Raw genomic sequence first — 22,890 nt, forward strand, 5'->3', positions numbered from 1 at the left:
TTCGACCATCATCAGGTATTTTGCTCCCCAGATAGCAAAACTCCTTTACTACTTTAAGTGTCTTATTTCCTAATCTATTTCCTTCAGCATCACCCTAATTAATTCGACTACATTCCATTATCCTCATTTTGCTTTTTTGATGTTCATCTTATACCCTCCTTTCATGACACTGTCCATTCCATTCAACTGCTCTTCCAAGTCCTTTGCTGTCTCTGACAGAATTACAATGTCATCGGTGAACCTCAAAGTTTTTATTTCTTCTCCATGGATTTTAATACCTACTCTGAATTTTTCTTTTGTTTCCTTCACTGCTTGCTCAATATACAGATTGAATAACATCGGGGAGAGGATACAACCCTGTCTCACTCCCTTCCCAACCATTGCTTCCCTTTCATGCCCCTCGACTCTTATAACTGCCATGTGGTTTCTGTACAAATTGTAAATAGCCTTTTGCTCCCTGTATTTTACCCCTGCCACCTTCAGAATTTGAAAGAGAGTATTCCAGTCAACATTGTCAAAAGCTTTCTCTAAGTCTACAAATGCTAGAAATGTAGGTTTGCCTTTCCTTAATCTAGCTTCTAAGATAAGTCGTAGGGTCAGTATTGCCACACGTGTTCCAATCTTTCTACGGAATCTAAACTGATGTTTCCCGAGGTCAGCTTCTACCAGTTTTTCCATTCGTCTGTAAAGAATTCACGTTAGTATTTTGCATCCGTGACTTATTAAACTGATTGTTTGGTAATTTTCACATCTGTCTGCACCTGCTTTCTTTGGGATTGGAATTATTATATTCTTCTTGAAGTCTGAGGATATTTCGCCTGTCTCATACATCTTGCTCACCAGATGGTAGAGTTTTGTCAAGACTGGCTCTCCCAAGGCTGTTAGTAGTTCTAATGGAATGTTGTGTACTCCTGGGGCCTTGTTTGGGCTCTGTCAAACTCTTCACGCAGTATCGTATCTCCCATTTCATCTTCATCTACATCCTCTTCCATTTCCATAATATTGTCCTCAAGTACATTGCCCTTGTATAGACCCTCTGTATACTCCTTCCACCTTTCTGCTTTCCCTTCTTTGCTTAGAACTGGGTTTCCATCTGAGCTCTTGATATTCATACAAGTGGTTCTCTTTTCTCGAAAGATCTCTTTAATTTTCCTATAGGCAGTATCTATCTTACCCCTAGTGAGATAAGTCTCTACATCCTTACATTTATCCTCTAGCCATCCCTGCTTAGCCATTTTGCACTTCCTGTCGTTATATAATCTATCTGAAACCTGTCAGTATCTCCAGGCTTCTTCCATGTATACAACCTTCTTTTATGATTCTTGAACCAAGTGTTAGCTATGATTAAGTTGTGCTCTGTGCAAAATTCTATCAGGCGGCTTCCTCTTTCATTTCTTCCCCCCAGTCCATATTCACCTACTATGTTTCCTTCTCTCCCTTTTCCTACTACCGAATTCCAGTCACCCATGACTATTAAATTTTCGTCTCCCTTCACTATCTGAATAATTTCTTTTATTTCATCATACATTTCTTCAATTTCTTCGTCATCTGCAGAGCTAGTTGGCATATAAACTTGTACTACTGTAGTAGGCGAGGCATGGGCTTCGTGTCTATCTTGGCCACAATAATACACTCCTGGAAATGGAAAAAAGAACACATTGACACCGGTGTGTCAGGCCCACCATACTTGCTCCGGACACTGCGAGAGGGCTGTACAAGCAATGATCACACGCACGGCACAGCGGACACACCAGGAACCGCGGTGTTGGCCGTCGAATGGCACTAGCTGCGCAGCATTTGTGCACCGCCGCCGTCAGTGTCAGCCAGTTTGCCGTGGCATACGGAGCTCCATCGCAGTCTTTAACACTGGTAGCATGCCGCGACAGCGTGGACGTGAACCGTATGTGCAGTTGACGGACTTTGAGCGAGGGCGTATAGTGGGCATGTGGGAGGCCGGGTGGACGTACCGCCGAATTGCTCAACACGTGGGGCGTGAGGTCTCCACAGTACATCGATGTTGTCGCCAGTGGTCGGCGGAAGGTGCACGTGCCCGTCGACCTGGGACCGGACCGCAGCGACGCACGGATGCACGCCAAGACCGTAGGATCCTACGCAGTGCCGTAGGGGACCGCACCGCCACTTCCCAGCAAATTAGGGACACTGTTGCTCCTGGGGTATCGGCGAGGACCATTCGCAACCGTCTCCATGAAGCTGGGCTACGGTCCCGCACACCGTTAGGCCGTCTTCCGCTCACGCCCCAACATCGTGCAGCCCGCCTCCAGTGGTGTCGCGACAGGCGTGAATGGAGGGACGAATGGAGACGTGTCGTCTTCAGCGATGAGAGTCGCTTCTGCCTTGGTGCCAATGATGGTCGTATGCGTGTTTGGCGCCGTGCAGGTGAGTGCCACAATCAGGACTGCATACGACCGAGGCACACAGGGCCAACACCCGGCATCATGGTGTGGGGAGCGATCTCCTACACTGGCCGTACACCACTGGTGATCGTCGAGGGGCCACTGAATAGTGCACGGTACATCCAAACCGTCATCGAACCCATCGTTCTACCATTCCTAGACCGGCAAGGGAACTTGCTGTTCCAACAGGACAATGCATGTCCGCATTTTTCCCGTGCCACCCAACGTGCTCTAGAAGGTGTAAGTCAACTACCCTGGCCAGCACGATCTCCGGATCTGTCCCCCATTGAGCATGTTTGGGACTGGATGAAGCGTCGTCTCACGCGGTCTGCACGTGCAGCACGAACGCTGGTCCAACTGAGGTGCCAGGTGGAAATGGCATGGCAAGCCGTCCCACAGGACTACATCCAGCATCTTTACGATTGTCTCCATGGGAGAATAGCAGCCTGCATTGCTGCGAAAGGTGGATATACACTGTACTAGTGCCGACATTGTGCATGCTCTGTTGCCTGTGTCTATGTGCCTGTGGTTCTGTCAGTGTGATCGTGTGATGTATCTGACCCCAGGAATGTGTCAATAAAGTTTCCCCTTCCTGGGACAATGAATTCACGGTGTTCTTATTTCAATTTCCAGGAGTGTACATTCATTATGCTGTTTGTAGTAACTTACCTGCACTCCTATTTTTTTATTCATTATTAAACCTACTCCTGCATTACCCCTATTTGATTTTGTATTTATAACCCTGTATTCGCCTGACCAAAAGTCTTGTTCCTCCTGCCAGCGAACTTCACTAATTCCTACTATATCTAACTTTAACCTATCCATTTCCCTTTTTAAATTTTCTAACCTACCTGCTGGATTAAGGGATCTGACATTCCACACTCCGATCCGTAGAATGCCAGTTTTCTTTCTCCTGATAACGACGTCCTCCTGAGTAGTCCCCGCCCGGAGATCCAAATGGGGGACTATTTTACCTCCGGAATATTTTACCCAAGAGGACGCCATCATCATTTAATCATACAGTAAAACTACATGGCCTCAGGACAAATTACGGCTGTAGTTTCCCCTTGCTTTCAGCCGTTCGCAGTACCAGCACAGCAAGGCCATTTTGATTAGTGTTACAAGGCCAGATCAGTCAATCATCCAGACTGTTGCCCCTGCAACTACTGAAAAGGCTGCTGCGCCTCTTCAGGAACCACACGTTTGTCTGGCCTCTCAAGAGATACCCCTCCATTGTGGTTGCACGTACGGTATGGTTATATGTATCGCTGAGGCACGCAAGCCTCCCCACCAACGGCAAGGTCCATGGTTCTTGGGGGGGATCATTTACAGTATGAAAACAGTTTTCTAACAAATAATTTTTAGGGCATCCCTGAAGGCATGTATTTCAGTTTTGTCATTGACCTCTTGCAGTATTTCATTGTATGGTTTAATGCCAATATACAGCACACTACTTTGGGTTTTTGTTTTGCTTTTTCTATTGAGATGTAACTCATGGCAGGATCTGCTTCCATGTTCATGTAGATAACTATTTGTTGGCTGCTCATCAATGTCTTTTTCAATGTGGATCACTGTTTGCAGAATGTACTCACATGGAACAGTCAGAATATTCGTAGATTTAAACAACTCAGTGCAGTGAGTTCTCTTGCTATTTTTGTCATAATTCAAACAGCTCTTTTTTGTACCTATGTAATACAATTTATTTGGAAATACCGCAAGGTTTTGTTGTCATCTTGTGAACTTACATAAAATTTATGTCATTCCTGCCTTTTTGCTGTTGTGTAGGTCAGTCAAAAAGAAATCTTCAGTGTATTCAGTGTGAAAATTTTAGATTGCTTTTGATTGCAATTTCACCCTTTAGGAACACGGAACAAAGCAGCACTGCCCTTAAGCCTTTGCTCCTGCACTTTGCTCATTACCAAACACACATCAATGTACCATTCCACAGAGGAGTGAAACCACACACATGATATTGCATGGAAACATAGGAATATGCAGCTGACAATGACCTAATGCACTGTTAACAGTGTACATGTGACAACAAAGTTATGAGGTGGGCAAATCACAACACTTAGCACCAGCAGACTGCAGGAGCTGTGTGGGACCTTGATATGTCTAATTTTGTGATGGATACCCAAGATTACTTTACAAATTGCTGTGTCCCAGAATAGTATCCCAGACAGATGCTAAAAACTTGTTAAGGTTCTTTACAGAAGAAGCATAGGGTCTGACAAGGATACTGTGGAGGCGGGGAGGGCAACGAAAAGCTTTCCATTACCCTCCCAAGCTCCGCAATATTCTTGTCAGACATTATGCTTCTTCTGTATTCGTCTCCTCACCCTGTGGCTAATACCCCTGTGACTGCTCCAATGCAAGACTTACCCTATGCACCCTGCTACCACCACCCATACTGTCCCTGTAAATGGCAAAACAGATACTATCAAAGGGAGAGCCACCTGCGGAATGACATATCATATAGCAGTTGTTATGTAAACACTGTTCTGCCGTTTGCTTTGGCATGACTACCATCCAGTAATCAATCAGGAAGAATGGGCGTAGGCGGAGGATGCGTACTGGCAGCACACGTATCCTGTTGTAGAGCATGCTCTACAAGATGACAATTGTGACCTCGGTGCCTGTTTCACAACACGACATCTTGATTCTTCCCAGAGACACCAGTTTCTCAGAACTCCGCAGGTGAGAACAAGCACTACAACATGTCCTTGATTCTCACCACTCACCTGCCCTTAATTTACGTTAATTTCTTCCATCTCAGCATTTCTTCACAGTAACTACTCCTTTCTTCACTCAATTTTAGTTTCCTACATCTTTCATTTTCTTGTCTGTCTATTTTTTTTCTGTCCTACTCCCATCTCTGTTACATACAATGCACTTAGCTTCCTACTCTTATTAACTCATACATAATGCTTTAGCAGTAATATCTATCTTGTATATTACCTTGTCTACCATCTTCGAGCTCTGAGCTAATCTTGTCCAATGCAGTTCCCAACAATCAATCTTTCCTTCGCATCCCATCCAGTAAGTCCCCCCTGACCCGGGGTTCTGGGTAACTTTTCTGAACTGTATCTCTTTCCCTAAACCTCTCTAGTCCTTTTCCTTCACCCCTCTTTCTTTCCCTTGAATACTTCTGCCTGAAGAAGGAGCCACTGGCTCTGAAAGCTTGGCTAATTATAACCTTATTTTATGTGTGTGTTCTGTCACTGCTTGGTGAATAGATTTTTTGTATATCTAATTACATTATATTGTCAAAACTTGATTGTTTTCATTGTTGTAAGTCATTAACAGGTTGCCAGAAACTTATGTCATCAGATATTTACATTAATGTTCAAATTAAACAGGTTTATACTTTTTAGTACATACACAGCTGATAATTTTATCTGTAAAGTTACATATGTACATCTACATCTATATACATACTCCACAAGCCACCATACGGTGCATGTACCTTGTACCACTACTATTCATTTCCTTTCCTGTTTCATTTTCAAATGGAGTGAGGGAAAAACAACTGTCTATGTGCCTGCATATCTTGTCTTTGCTTCCATTATGTGAGATGTACCATTGATGACAATAGCATTGCTCTGCAGTGAGCAGTGGCAGTTCTCTAAACTTTTTCAATAGTTTTTTGCAAAAAGAACATTCCCCCTCCACCTAGGAATCACATTTGAGATCACAGAGCATCTCCATAACACATGAATTTTGATCAGATCTACCAGTTACAAATCTGGCAGTATGCCTCTGAATTGCTTCAGTGTCTTCCTTTAATCTGACCTGGTGAGTATCCCAGACAATATGTAGTACACAAGAATGAGTGGCACAAGTTTTTCTATGTGGCCTTCTTTATAGACGAGCTACACTTACCTAGAGTCAACCATTTTCCTGCCCTACTACCAAGGGTGCTCATATGATAATCTGTGTGTGCGTGTGTGTGGGGGGGAGCCAAGGGATGGGGGTTCTTGGGGATATGGTTTTAATATTTTGACTTTTAAGTACATTAGAAAGTTCTATATCTGACCCTTTTAAAAACCTGCATAATACCAACTTTTAAATCATTTTCTTGAAAGCAGAACACCTGACTGCACTAATTATTTCTTTTCCCTGACAGTTGGTCGTGGTGGTGGTGGTGGTGGGGAGGGGGGGGGGGCGAGGGGAGATCTGTGGCCCACCCTTTCCTCTGGGTATGGGTGCCCTTGCCTACTACTGACCTTATGTGTTCATTCCATTTCATAGACCTGGTCACAATTTATTGTTAGCATATTTTAGAGAATTAATCTATGTTAAGAGAGTCATAGCTCCAACTATGACTCAAGAGTCGGGAAGGGCTGGTTAGGTCACCCATCATAGCTCCAAGTGTGTTAATACTGGCCTGGGTAAGTAACCACTCCATAGGATCAGTAGACAAAGACAATATACTTAAGTCATGGTGATATTGTAGCAGTTCGCCTAGTTTGTTTCTTCCTTTGTCGTCCTCAGTGTCAATGTACTGGGTGAAAAAAATAGGGGGTGGTCATCGCAGTACTGTCTACTATAATGATGTAGGCAACAGATGCACAGTTGTGTTTCACATTCTTTTACTTTCACTTTTCACAACCCCCCCCCCCCCCTCAATAACACACAGTTATATATTGTTTAAACTTTCCATAAGCCTCATTAATAGTTTGCAGACAAACCTCCACATACTGCTACAATAGTTTACTATTGAACATCTACGAGCAGTGAAAACGTAACCACAAAGTTCACTGTTCTTCAAGAATAGAAACGTACATATGGAGCAGACACTGTCATTGCTTTAACACACGGGCTATTGGTGTAACTCTTATTTCACTGTTAAGTTGATGCACTGTTGTCATTCTAAACAAACACCAGTTCCTCATCTGATACTCAACTGTGGACTGACTGTCTCATGACCAAAATGCAGGCCTTTATATATCCTTGCAGTAATAGGGGCTGGAACTACACACGGTTTGAAGTTAAATTTACAGAAATTAAGTAAAACTTAACACATTAAATTAACTTAATACATCAAAAAATTCTGTCTTTTTAACAGTTTCTTCTGCTACAAGAGTTAGCCTGAATTATTTGTTTAAATTTTGAAATCAACAAATATAGTTATGCAAACAATACTTTTTACAAAACTGTTAATTACTTTGGAATTAGTTAAGGGCTGGCTTTGCTAACATGTTTTTGAATAGAGCCAAATAGATACTTTAAGATTACTAGCATTTTGTCTACCAAGTTATAATTAGTACAGAATTTATATTTGTTTACAAGTCAACAATAGAATTTAAGTTACAAAAGATACTAACCAGTAATAGTCCAAATAAATTAGAAAATCAAATACATACATATAACTTAGCACAAAATTAGATCTGGTGTTATATTCTTTAAAAGTGAGGGCCAACCTTTCTCTTTTATGAAAATACAAATTATGTTCACATATGTTAATGGTAATTAGTTAAAAGTGAAAAAATGAATTTTAAGGAGGCAGATGGCAAAGCAAGAGGATAAGTAAAAAATATCCCAGCTTTCTTCATCACAATATCCGCCACTGGACTGAAGAACCATATGTGGATACTGAAGCCATATGCTTGCCCAGAATCCTACATTCCTAGGTAACCAGGGGACAGATCAGGTGGCGTTTCACTTACAACCATGCCTGGTGCACTGTGCTGAAGTGCTGAGACATCCAGGAATGACCAGACTATCCAAGCCCAAACCCTGTCATCTCTGACACTAACTACTATCTCAATCCTATCCTGATACCCCTGAAGCCAAGGACTGACATTTGAGCTTCGGAGATGGGTGAAACACCATTAAGGCCTCCAGGCCCCTGTTTCCCTATCCCTCCTCCCTCCATCCACTTTTGCCCATTAAAGTGTAACTTGTCTCATTCCAAATTCCTAAAGGTTTTCATACATGATGGAATTTAGGCAACACAATGTGTGATTGAATGAATGTACAGTACATATTGTCATATCTACTAAAATTGGATGAAATGAGACATTGTTTACAGAATCTTGGTGTTCTGAATACCAAAGTGTTGTGGTAATATATTTTTGTCCACTGGTGCAAAAATTCATTTAGAAAAGAAAAGGACTAGTTCATATAAAAGAAAGGCTTTTGGATTTCCAGTGATGTATAGTTTGAGATATTTTTTCAATGTAGAGGGTTAAAATTTTGGCATTCTCATGCAGTAAGTCTTCTCACAATTTTGGAACCCTTTGTTGATTGTTTTTACAGAAAATGTCATACCACAGAACTAAATTTCAGTGAATGTGTGCAATGGAGGGTGGTCTGAGGTCAGTTAGTAAAGTGGGTGCTTTTCTGTTATTTTAAAGTGTGCTATGCCAGTGAGGGTCATGAAGTTGTGTGGCATTACTCATCTGATTGTTACAAATGCAGCTGGTGGGATAAGTGAGCATCTGGATGTTGGTGACCTTATGATCATTAAGGACCACATCAACTTGCTTGGATTTTCTGGAAAAAATCCTCTCATTGGACCGAATGATGAAAGGTAAGATAATGTTTTGTTTTCCATATACTCTTCATAATATTTGATTATTTCTCTCTTTAAGAATGTCTTTTTGTGCACTTTCTTGCTGTCTGAAACCTTAATTTATATTAATAAATGTTTATAAAGCTTTTAGTCACTATAGAGAGGAATTTGCAGTCACATTATACACATCCCTCCAGTCAGCTTCCTGTAAGGCCATCATGAAACTTTTCCTTTGTATGTTCATTTATCTCAGTTTTCCAAGACACCATTTCACTGTGAGCAGGCATGTTATCAAGTGTGGATTGCTGCATCCTGGCGAGAGAGGCCATTTGTGGCAATGATTAGGGAATGACCTACAAATATATTGTCTGATGCATAAGTTAATTGATGAATGAAATAGTGTTCTGCTTGTTTCTGCAAATGCAGAGGAAAAACCAGCAATAAAACTCAGGTTCCGATTCTGATGGGGATGGGGCAACATAGGAAATGGACAGAGAGAGAGACACGAGGGGGAGGAGAGGAGGCAGAAAGAGAGAAAGTGGGAGGAGAGGGACAGATAGAGTTGAGGAGGAGACGGAGAGACAGAGATGAGGTGGAGCAGAAGATGGATGGAGAAAAGGGAAGGAGAGGAGTTGTACTTAAAGAGGGAAGAGGAGGAGCTGGATAGAATATGGAAGTGGAGGAAATGGACAGAGGGAGGTGTGAGGCATACAGAGAGAGAGAGAGAGAGAGAGAGAGAGAGAGAGAGAAGAGAGAGAGAGAGAGGTGGGATGGTTAGAAAGAGTGGAAGGGAGTAGATGGACACAGAGAGGGGAGAAGGAGATGGGTAGAGAGAGGAGGATGAGAAGATGGACAAAAAGAGGGGAAGTGGGAGATGTGTGCAGTGTACGTGACGTGTGTGAGGGTTAAACCTTAGTTAAAGGACAAATTTTGAATAAAAATCGTCAGAGGTGGCAGCCAAAGATTTCTGGTATATGAAGTCACCCTCATTATGGTAATGGTCTTGACAAAGAGGGCTGAAGAGCAGACAGAGTTTCAGGGCACCTTGGGATGGGATAGAGCCCTTAAATATGTGTGTGCAATGATTGCAGAATACAGAAGTCACTGGATATCATGACATTAAAGAGAATTAATGTATATCTGGCAGGATATGTGGCATGTAGTAGAAAAAGTGACATGATGATTGTTCCATTTGCAATAGATTTTGGATTTGTCCCCCATTCAGATCTCCATGTGGAGACTGTCAAAGGAGATGTGAACATGAGAAAAAGTTTGAATAACGAATGACACGACAACATCCTATGGGTCAGAGTCTGAATGTGGTTGGGGAGCTAGAAAATCTGAAAAGCGAGATGCAGAGGTTCAACCTAGATGTAATGGGAATGAGTGATGTAAAATGGAAAGAAGATAAGGATTTCTGGTCAGACAAATATAGAGTAATATCAACCAGAGCAGAAAATGATTTAAGAGGTGTAAGACTCATTATGAACAGCAAGGTCAATTACTTTGAATAATTTTGTGATATTGCAGTTCTCATCAGAATCAACAGCAAACCAACTCCAACAACAATAATTCAAGCATGTATGTGCTGATGTCACAAGCAGAAGATGAAGACAGAAAGTATGAGGGCATTGGACAGATAGCTCAATGTGTACAGGGAAATGGCAAACCTAATAAACAATGGGGATTGGAATTCTGTGCTAGTAGAAGGCACTGATGACAGTGTCATGTGAGACTAGGTTCGCAGTAGTAGGAATGAGAGAGGAGAAAGACTAACAGGCATCTGCAATAAACTTCAGCTTTTAATAGCAAATACAGTAGTCAGAAATCAGAAAGGGAGGACATATGCTTGGAAAAGGCCAGGAGATATGGGAAGATACTAGCTGGATTACATCACAGATAAAATTATGAAACCAGATTTTGGGCTGTAAGTTGTTCCCAAGGGCAGATGCAGATTTTGAACTGAAGAGTAGTTACTTTAGTTGAAGAGGAAGGAACATCTCTAAAAAGGGCAGTCACAAATATTAGACAGACAAGGTAACTGCGAAGAAACATTGGGTAACAGAAGAAATACTTCAGCTGACTGACAAAAGAAGGAAGTACAAAAATGTTCAGGAATAGATAGGAATACGGCAATATTAGTCACTTAGGAATGAAATAAATGGGAAGAACATGGAAGATAAGGTGAAATGGATGCAGGAAAAATGTAAACAAATCGAAAAATGAATGGTCATTGTAAGGACTGATCAGCTTATAGAAAAGTCAAATCAACTTCCAGCAGAATTAAAAGCAAAGATATTAACATTAATAGTGCAAGAGTAATTCCAGTGTTACACACAGAGAAGAGTGAGGATAAGTGGAAAGAATACAGTTTGCTGATACAATAGAAAAAGAAATGGAATGTGATATGCAGACATAGGGAACTTTGAAGGCATAGATAACACTCCTGTGAAATTTCTAAAATTATTGGGGGTAATGGTATCCAAATGACTATCCGAGTTGGTATTTAAAAATCCATTAGACTGGAAACATACCAACAAACTTCCATAAAAATGTGGTTCACACAGTTCTGAGGAGTGCAAGGGCAGATAAGAAATCTATTAACAACTTGTGCATCCAAATTGCTGACAAGAATAATATAGAGGAAAATAGAAATGAAAATTAGAATGGAGAGCAAAATTAAGGATCTCTTAGGTGATGATCAGTTTGGCTTTAGGAGAGGTAAAGCACTAGAGAGGCAGTTCTTAACTATTTTCATTTTGAACTGAGAATGAAAAAAGTTTTGTTTGAATGGCATTTCAACTGTACTGATGGCACAATCAGTCAGCATAAAATACTGGCTGTGCATCAGAATGTGATGTGCAAATGTAGCCAGACTTATGTTTGTTTACTTCACGTGTGCTATAGTCCACATCTCATGGTCTAGTGGCTTGTGTCATTGCCTCTTGATCACGGGGCCCCAGGTTCAATTCCCAGCCAGATTGGAGATTTTCTTTGCTTTGGGGCTGGGTGTTTGTATTATCGTTTCATCTCATCGTCATCAATGCACAGGTCACTGAAGATATGTCCTATAGAAAGGTGTGCACCAGGCAGCCAAATATACGGGGTCTCTCACCAAATAATGCCATATGATTGTTTCATTACATGAGTTATAATACCAATTTATCCTGCCTATCCAATTCTGTACCACGAACTGTGCAGTTAACATTCTTACCTTGTCCTTTATGATTGAGAAGTTTTGCACTAACTTACTTTGAACTTGCATTTCTCCTTCAAAACAAAACCATTTAGCATATTGATAGCTGCTGCAAGGACTGGTATCAACTGTGTATTAGGGTGTAGCATATGAAACAATGTATACAAAAAGCAATGCTGGTGCAGCAATTGAATATCCAAGTTCAAACACATCACATTGTTAACTGGATCACACCAATTACAAGTTCCTGGCAGAAATCAATATTATGTGTTGAAGTAGAAGCTCAACACAACTCAGTTTCTTGAGAGAAAGAAATGTTATGCAACATTTCTCAGTTCACACAGTAACTGAAACAATGGAAGGAAAATGTGTCTAATGTTCTCAAAGAAAACATCCTTTTAGTTCAAATGATTAGTTAAAAAGTAAAGAACAAACATGCATCCTTGATAAGATGACCATCTTGGACATTTTACTGTTTTGGCACACTAGAAAACATTTCTAGAAACAGTTCCCAGATTGCAGAAAGCAGATAACAGGTCCCAGAAAAATGAAGATGAATGGAAGTCTTAAAGATGAGTTTAGTGTGTCCTTACAAATAACTTAATGCAAATTACAGTATAAAAAATAAAAAAGAGCTCAAACTCTGTAAAAAAAGGGAACATTGTTTGAAAACTATAACTGTTTGTTGAAGTGAACTTTTTATGCAAGCTATAGCTGTCAGTCATCATATATCCAAAAAGCAGAAATAGTTCTTTTTGCTGATGGTGTAAGTATTATAAAGAAGAAACTTCAACACTTGAAAATTCAAATGAAACAATGGAAAGTCCTGGATGGAATAACAACAATATACTAAAGATAGACTGTAGCTCACCATAAAGAGGAGGCATTCAGTAGCAGACAGGAACAATGTTAGAAATATTTCAGCTATATGACAATGCTTTTCCAGAAATGTGTTATTAAATTATTTCTGGGGCAAACCATCACTGACAGAGGAAGTATTTTTGCATAGAAGCGTCTAATGATGATAATGTATTATGTCCATTTCAGAGTCTATTGTAGATAGCTCTTTAAACAATTGGGCGTGTTGGCTACAGGGTTTTAGTAGGCCTACATTTATTCCCTTATGAAGTCTGGTCTCAAGAATCAGACTGAATTTAAAAACCACAGTAACATCCATAGATATAATACTAGAAGGAGAAACATTTAGGTTAGATTAGATTTACCTTTGGTTCCATAAATCCAGAGTAAGGTGTTCCTACAGGATGTAGAACATATCATAAAACAGATATACATAACACATATTTACAAAAACATGTGCTAATATTCATTCCATAGATCCTAAGTCAAATGAGGCTTGTGAATGTGGAAAAGTCTAATTTAAGTGATATAAATTGTCAGAAAGTGCATATACATACAACACACTGAGGTGTATATGATGATTGTTATTCCATTGCAGCCATGCATCACTTAAAAGAATACTTTCTTCTTCAGTGATAAGTTGCCCCAGAATATGATGTAGTAACCCATTGCTGAATAAAAGTACAAAAAGTAAGTCAAATTTTGACATTTTCAGCTCCAAAATCATCTGTTGTTGATAACACAGAAGTTGCAGAGCTTAGACATTTTAGAAGATATGTAGCATATGACTTCCAGTGAAGTTTTTTCAGTATAAGGACCTAAGAATTTAGAATACCTTGTTTCATTCATTGGTTTACCATCTTAAATTATTTATATAAGCATGGTCAGACCTTGATCAGAACAGAACAGGGCAACCAAGAGCACGGGAAGACTGTATTTATATGAAAGTCAATGGAAAGTTTGGTAACAAGAAGTCAGAAGTAGAAAACATTTTTAATAATAATTTTTAAGTGCTGTAAAGAAAATAGGATCCAGCTGTTCATTAGAAAATGGAAGGCAGTATATGGAAGAGGCAATACCTATGCAATTTGATAAAATTGAAATTCAGCCCACCTCTCCCACTAAAATTAAGAAAATAATACAGGGTGTACATAAAGTCCAGGAACACATTCAATTATTTATTGCACAAGAACCAAACATTGTACAGATATCATACATATGTCATTTTGAAGAGAAACCCTGAAAATTTTTTTCATGCATACTGCCACAGCGTAGTTTGGTAATTTGCCAATAGTCAGCGCTAGTCACTAACAGGGCAGCCGTGCTACAGAACGGGACAACTGTTTCATGAAATAGCCTCCCTGATCATCAGATCTCACTCTGTTTGACTTTTTTCTGTGGGGACACATTAAAGATCTGGTGTATGTACTGCCTCTACCACATGATGTAGCAGTGCTCCAAGAGAGAACACAGGAAGCGACTGCCACAGTCGATGATGCCATGCTGTGATGAGTATGGCAAGAATTCAGTTACCTTGTTGATGTCTGCTGGGTCACTCATGATTCGCATATCGAATGCTTGTAAAAATAACTTTTAGAGTTTCTCTTCAAAATGCTATGTGTATCACATCTGTACAACGTTTAGTTCTTGTGCAATAAATAATTGAAAGTGTTCCCAGACTTAATGTACACCTTGGGGTAATTCATCATTTAGAAAAAAAGTATTCATTGCACAAAAGTGTGTAATCAGAATAATAGCTGGAGCCCATCCAAGATCACCTTGCAGACACTTATTTAAGGAACTCAAAATATTCACAGTACCTTTGCAATACATATTTTCACTTATAAAATTTGTTATTAATAATCCACCCCAATTCAAAAACAATAGCGAAGTGCATAGCTACAACACTAGAAGAAAGGATTATCTTCACTATTCTGGGTTAAATCTGACTTTGGTACAGAAAGGGGTGAATTTGCTGTCACAAAAATCTTTGGTCATTTGCCAAATAACATTAAAAGTCTGACAGAAAGCCAACCTACACTAAAAAACAAATTAAAAGAATTTCTGAATGACAGCTCCTTCTACTCACTAGATGATTTTTTTGATATGAAGTAGTAAAAAAAAAATTGTGTAAAGACACATTCCAAATCATTATGAAATATCGTATTCTTAATTAATGTCTGTATTTATGTATGTACTGTGCTTTGTTTACCGGTAAGTTCAGTGACAGTCCATTTACAGAGATTCAGTAATTAATTTCCAAGAAAATTTTCTTTAAATTTTCAGCAATATGAAAAAGACAGATTGCTACTTACCCCATAAAGAAAGTTTTGAGCTGCAGACAGCAACAATGTTAGAAATATCTCAGCTTTTGGATAAAGCCCTTCCTCAGAAGTATAAAGCGCTCTCTCTCTCAGGTTTTCAACACTTGTTTGCGTTGATCACATTACTGCACTGAAGATGGGCAGATATCAGATTTTACATAACACTCACCTTATTTCAGATTATACGCGTCATTTCGTTCTACTAAGAAATTTGTCATGGCGTATGAGGAGTTGGCCACCAATAAATCCCTTAGACTCCTCTTAAAATGAACTATATTAGTAGCTAAACTCTTTATGACTTCAGGCACTTTATTGATAGTGTGTGTTCCTACAGTATAGCTCTTATCATATTTGTATATATTGTTGTATGTATGTGCAGATATATTGCACCGAAGGTGTGATTAATTATGACAAGAAAACAATTTAACTTGAAGTAATTATAGTATGAAGCTAATAGGGATGCACCAATGTCTGAATCTGTGTCTACTACTCTACGCTGAGAAAGTTTGTGTAACAAATAAGCAAAAACTCTATTGCTAATGCTTGAAAATCTCAATTACTAGAGCACAAATTACTGTTATTTTTGTACCTCAACAGTCTTATAAAATGTGAGCTCATATCATTCAGTCTTCATCAAAAAATGTCTCGCAATAAGATTTTAACCTAGAAAGAATGTTAAATCTGTAGTGATGAAATCTTGTACAGCAAAATCAACTGCCGAAATCCTCTGTTCACCTGTAAAACTGTTATTGTTCATAAATAGGAACTTGTATAGGATCCTTGGATACAGATTCTGTATGACTGAGTCCACATTTAGTTTTATGATGTGTTGCCACTCACAGATTTCTATTATAACAGGAAATGCTTCTAAATTCTCCTGACTGTGCTTGCATATCCACCAGCAAACATCATTCACCAAATGTCTGAAATTAAACAATGGAAAATCCAGGTAGGAAAATCAACAATCCCTGCAGGAACTTGAGTAACATGCAACACCACCTCAAAAAGCTCTCCATTCTACTAACTTCATACTCCCACCTGAGAGTACCACTGTCCACCACTTCTACAACCACCTCCAAACCTCCCTCATGCCCCCTCATAGCTGACAAACCCTGTCTTGCAGACCTACTACATTTACCCCACCCTCCAAAACTCCCTCCCACTACCATATAGAACCCAGAACCTAAACAGACCTGCAACACAGTTATGAACCTTTTCCCCAGAAGCCTTAGTCCCACAGAGATATCAGTCCTTTCCAAAGGCCTCACCTTTTGCCCCATTCCCAAATTCAACCATGCCGGACTAGTTAGACCTTCTCTTCTTCTCTGGGTCCCTACAGTGGAAACACTTTTTTGCTGCCAACCCGACTAATCAGACTCAACCAAAGACCAATATTGAACCTTTCCTAACTCAGTTCACTCCTCCATCCAACTGTGATCCACCCCCATTGCCTCCAAACCACCCCCTGTTAACTCTCCAGAATTTCTTAACCTCGAACCTTGCCTCAACATCATTCCCCAAATCCAACCTTGCCTCAACATCATTCCCCAAATCCCTCAACATGCAAACTAACCTTACATCCACAGAAAGAACCACAGTCCACCATCTAAAAACTGATCCCGACCTTATAATCCTACTTGCTGACAAAGGCTCCACCACCGTTGTTTTGAACCACAAGGATTATGTGGCAGAAGGACTCCATCAGCTGTCAGACACTTCCACCTACAAACCATGCCACAGTGATCCCATTTCAGTAATCCAGCAGGATCTCCAGTCACTACTCAAATCCTTAGGCCCATCCCAGAACCTCTCCCCAGAGTCCATCTCTCTGCAACATTCCTAATGCCCATGGCCTTACTGCAGTCAAACACTACCTTTCCAGATGCCCTATGGATTCCAAGCCAACAACCTCCTTCCTAGTCTCCATGACCAACTATATCCTCACCCACAATTACTTCTCCTTTGAAGACATTACCTACAAACAAATCCGCAGTATGGCTATGGGCACCCGCATGGCACCATCCTATGCTAACCTATTCATGGGCCATCTAGAGGAATCCTTCCTAAAAACCCAGAATCCTAAACCCCTCACCTGGTTCAGATTCATTGATGACATCTTTGCTATCTGGATTGAAGGTGAGGACACCTTATTCACATTCCTCCAGAACCTCAACAACCTCTCTGCCATTTGCTTCACCTGGTCCTGCTCAACACAACAAGCCACCTTCCTAGATGTTGATCTTCACCTCAGAGATGGCTACATCAGTACCTCCGTCCATATCAGACCTACTAACCACCAGCAATACCTCCACTTCGACAGCTGCCACCCATTCCATACCAAGAAGTCCCTTCTGTACAGCCTAGCCACCCGTGGTTGTCACATCTGCAGTGACGAGCAGTCCCTCTCAAAATATATCGAGGGTCTCACTGAAGCCTTCACTGACCATAAATATCCTCCCACCCTTGTACAAAAACAAATCTCCCGTGCCTTATCTTTCCAGTCTCCCACCACCTCCCGAAGTCCAACAGTCTGGCCACAGAGGAGTATTCCCCTCGTAACTCATTATCATCTGGGACTGGAGCAACTGAATTACATTCTCTGCCAGGGTTTTGATTACCTCTCGTTATGCCCTGAAATGAGAAATGTCCTGCCCACTATCCTTCCCACCCCTCCTACCATCGGATTCTGCCGTCCACTGAACCTACGCTATATACTTGTCCATCCTTACACAACCCCTCCTCCCAATCCCTTACCTCATGGCTCATACTCCTATAACAGACCTAGATGCAAGACCTGTCCCACACATCCTCCTACCACCACCTATTCCAGTCCGGTCACTAACATCACCTATCCCATCAAAGGCAGGGCTACCTGTGAAACCAGTCATGTGATTTACAAGCTAAGCTGCAACCTCTGTGCTGCATTCTATGTAGGCATGATAACCAACAAGTTGTCTGTCCACATGAACAGCCACTGACAAACTGTGGCCAAGAAACAAGTGGACCACTCTGTTGCTGAACATGCTGCCAAACATAATATCCCTCATCTTAATGACTGCTTCACAGCCTGTGCCATATGGATCCTTCCCACCAACACCAGCTTTTCTGAATTGCGGCGGTGGGAACTATCCATGCAATGCGTCATATGTTCCTGTAACCCTCCTGGCCTCAACCTTTGTTAGTCACTGTCCTCACCCATTCATCCCCCTCCCTGTTCCCATTCCAGCACTACACAGCCGTCATTTCACCGCCACACCCAGTCTTTTATTTTCTCTCATTTCCGCTACTTACCCCTCCCACCTACTTACCTTCTCTCCTGCCCTCCGTCTAAACTGCAACACTTGACTGTCCACCACTCCCACCATACTATCCCTCCCCCTCCCCGCCCCAGCCTCCTACTTACCCCCACTCAGTCGCCACTCCCATCATGCACTGGTGCTGCTGTCTGCAGTATGGTCTCAGCTCTTTGAGACTGCAGATGTGTGTGCAAGTTGCGTTTATGTGAGTGTGTGTGCGTGTGTGTGCGTGTGTGTATGTATGTGTGTCTACTGCTGACAAAGGCCTTAATGGCTGAAAGCTTTAATTGTGTGCATCTTTTTATTGTGCCTATCACTACTCAGCATCTCCGCTATATAGTGAGTAGCAACTTTCCTTCTCTGGTATTGTTGAAAAAGACAGATTGCTACTTACCATAAAGAAGACACATCAAGTTGCAGAATTAAAATACACTCAAATAAGTTTCTGGCCACAGCTTTCATGGTCAAAGAGAGACACACTCCATTTACATACACAAGCAAGCACACCTCACACACACACAACCACCAACTTCAGCTTCTTGAGGCAGAATGCCTATCTTTTACTGATGAAAACTGTGGCTGAACGCTCTACGTAAGTGTCTTTTAACTGTGCCTGTCTGCAGCTTGATGTTTCTTCCTTATGGTAAGTAGCAATCTGTCTTCTCCTACATTATTGAAATGTCTGAAATTCCTGTAGAACCATACCACAATTCCTCAAAATTCAATTCCGAAAATAATTTAGTTTGATTGAATTACCTTTTATAGAATTTCCACATATTTCCTCTTTCTTTATAAAATTCTGTACTAGTTTATTTTTTTTTTTTACAAAAGTGTGCTCTACAATTGACAGTTATGCACATTCAATTCCCTTAGGTCCATACATTAACACTACTCTATTGTGAGTCCTCTTTCCAATCTCAAAATTTTTTCCATAGCCAACCATATGTCACGGAGTAACACTATTTATCGGAGTAAGCGGACTCCTCCCAAAGGTAGAAAGTGCTGACTCAACGTATTTTATCAATTTTAGCTTTAACAATAGAAGGGTCATTGACTCGTCAGCTGATCGGGCCAGCTTTAAAAAGGTAAACAAATAAAATATCTTGGATTTTATTGGGATTTTATGTTCCTGCATAATGCACACCCTACTAAAACAGAGTAAGTGACTTCAAATATTTTGAAGACTGTTATTATTTCTAATACTGATTCAATGAACTGGACTATTGATTTGAAAACTGTATGTATTATTTGTGACAAATTTCATCAAGTAATAAATGTGTTGGGAAGCAATAGTTATTACCTAGATACTTCAGCATGGCCATTTTAGGTGCGGTGTTTTGAACTATGGTTGCATGAGATATCAATAATAGTTGGGCCTGAGCTACCCCATTTACAATACTAAATGGGTCAGAACTTTCTCTGCAATACATTCTATGTTCCCGTACTCCTATTGGTCTCAACCGTTGTTAGTCATTGTCCTTTACCCACAGGTCCTCTTCCCTGTCCCCACTCCAGCACTCCACAGCACTCTATTCCACCAACACACCCACTGTTTTTTTACTTTTCTCCTCTGCTGTTATGCCCTACCACCTCTGCCTTCTGTCTAACCTCCCAACTGCTTCTAACTGCACTACCCTCTCCCCACCTCATCCCTGTAGGCTACCACAACTTAACATCCCCTACCCCTACCCTGCTATCCCTTCCCCTCACCACCTCAGCCTCCTCCTTACCCCCACCACCCAGGTCACTTCTCTCATCATGCAGTGCTACCTGCAGTCTGGCCTCAGCAGCCAGAGACTGTTGTCATGTGTGTGTGTGTGTGTGTGTGTGTGTGTGTGTTTTATCTAAGTCTGATGAAGGGCTTTTTGGCCAAAATTTTATTTGTTTGACAGTCTGTTTTTTGTGCCTATCTGCAACTCAGGATCTCCACTATGCGGTGACTAGCAACTATCCTTTTCATAATGTTGACATTTACAATACTGTCAGTCTCAGCAAACAGTTGTGTTGTAGTCATTACCAGATGCTTTGTGTACTTTGTTTTGTTTTGTGTTGTGCATTACTCATTATTTTCCTTCTTATTTTGAAATAAGTGAAGAGACTAATTCTGGCTTATGGTGGGGTTTGAATAAGACCCTCACAGTATCAGAATGGACTGGCAGTACTTATGATCATATGTAATTCTTCATGGGGCATGGAGCTTGGTGCATGCAAGGAGCATGGAACATGAGGGTGTAGGTTACTAGCCCTGTGTGAGGGATGTAGGCCTTATTTCCCCACTCTGCTCTTCACCCCTCAGGCAGTCCAGGTTCTCATTTGTTTACTATTGTGGATGACTGCCATGTTGTAGTGTCTACACTCTGGTGCCAGCAGTTTCCTGAACAGGCCTGTGCAGGATGAGTTCACACAACAAATAATTTGTGTAGCATGCTTTTGTGTAAGATGACAAACTCATTGCATAAATGGGAATTAAACTTGATGGATCACAGTTATTATTTGCCCTGGCCTGGCTTAGTAATGGGCTGCTAAGACACAATAAGGCTTCAGCTTTACTGTAGACAGCAGGGACTGTTGAAGGCAGGTGTCAGGTTAAATTATAGCAGTGACCTAGCAGAAAATCCATCAGGAAGAAGAAGCTCAAAAGTGGACAGTTGCTTCCATCCTTAATATGGGCAGTCTGGCAAAATACAACAAACAATATTATGTGGGGACTTTGTAAATATTGGTTATTGACATGCTACATAATAAGCAACTACATCAGCTTTCAGAAAATGCAGAAACAAAATTACTGGTGATAATGACTTCTCTGCCCGACAGTTTTCTTCCCTTCATCATCATCTTTTTCTTGCCCTTACCCCGTATCTTCATGGGTTTGACATGTTATTCTTGATTTGATAACATCCATGTATGAGGGCTGTCAGATGCTCTCCCTATCCCCACCCTTCCTGTAACTGCTCCTTCTCCCTGGGACAGAATTTGTATAACGTATTTGTCTGTGTCTAGAGTTCTAACTTGTGAAAGGGTGAGACTCTTTTTGAAATGTTTGCAATTCATGAAACTCAGGTGGGACTTGGGAACCAGCCCAGTATTTATCTATTGCGAGGTGGAAAACTGTCTAAAAGCCACATCCAGGCTGACCAGCATACTGGCCCTCCTAGTTAATCTGCTGAGTGTGCCTCCCCCAATCCTGGAAGCAGCAAGTTAACATGCATGGTCATCTGGATGGGTCCATGACACAACTACGAGGGTAACCCCAAAAGTAAGGTCTACTTTTTTATAAGTACATAGAACTGTTTATTTCTACAATGGTTTACATTGTAGAAACATTTCTGTTAATGCATTTGTGTAGACACTGTGGCAGTTTTTGTATGCCCATGTCATACCAGCTCGCCGCCATGCTGTTCAGAAAGTTATGATCCTCTTCTTTCACCTCATCATCAGAGCTGAATCGCTTTCCGGCCAAATGTTCTTTTAACCTAGGGAACAGGTGATAGTCACTGGGTGCCAATTCAAGTTGGTGGGTGATTATGCTCCACTGAAACTGTTGCCGGAGAGAAATGGTTTGCCGAGTGATGTGTGGGTGAGCGTTGTCATGGAGAATGTCTATGCTCTTGCTCAACATTCCTCTTCTCCAGTTCCTAATTGCCCATTTGAATTTTTTCAGAGTCTCACAGTACCCATCAGTGTTAATTATGGTCCTAGTGGGCATAAAGTCGACCTACAATACACCTTTCCGATCTCAAAAAATGGTTGTCATGACTTTACCGGCAGACTGTGTTTGTTTGAATTTCCGTGGCTTTGGCAAAGAAGGATGCTGCCACTGGTGTGATTGTTGCTTGGTCTCAGATGTAAAGTGGTATGCCCAGGTTTCGTCACTCACTACAATTGAGTCCAGAAAGTTGTCCTGTTCGGCTGCAAGGAGGTGAAGAAATGTGCAGGAAGCATCAACTCGCTGTTGCATGTGGTCCTCAATCAGCATGTGTGGCACCCATCTTGCGCACACCTTCCGGTAGTTCAATCTTTCCATTAAAATTCTGTGAGCGGTGCTTCAGGAAACCTCAGGAACCAACGTGCAGAGATCATCCAGGGCAATCCACCGATCTTCACAGATGCTTTGCTCAACCTTCAACGCTGTCTCCTCAGAAATTGATGGTCTCCCACTCCTTTGTTCGTCGTGAATTTCAGTCCGACCAGCTGCAAACTCTCTACACCACTTATGAACCTTTTTGACATCCATGCACGACTCACCATACACTTCCGTCAATTGGCGGTGGATTTCAATCGGTGC

At 41.2% G+C, this 22,890-nt stretch overlaps 1 protein-coding gene across 1 annotated transcript in view; it reads left to right on the forward strand.

Moving 5' to 3' along the window:
- Positions 1–22,890, forward strand: part of LOC126252636 (purine nucleoside phosphorylase-like) — a 53,933-nt gene that overhangs the window by 23,038 nt on the left and 8,005 nt on the right. The window contains 1 exon segment of the mRNA XM_049953539.1: positions 8,774–8,949. Within this exon segment, the coding sequence (XP_049809496.1) occupies positions 8,774–8,949 (176 nt within the window).

Source organism: Schistocerca nitens, chromosome 4 (assembly GCF_023898315.1).
Source record: "Schistocerca nitens isolate TAMUIC-IGC-003100 chromosome 4, iqSchNite1.1, whole genome shotgun sequence".
Lineage (NCBI taxonomy): Eukaryota > Metazoa > Arthropoda > Insecta > Orthoptera > Acrididae > Schistocerca > Schistocerca nitens.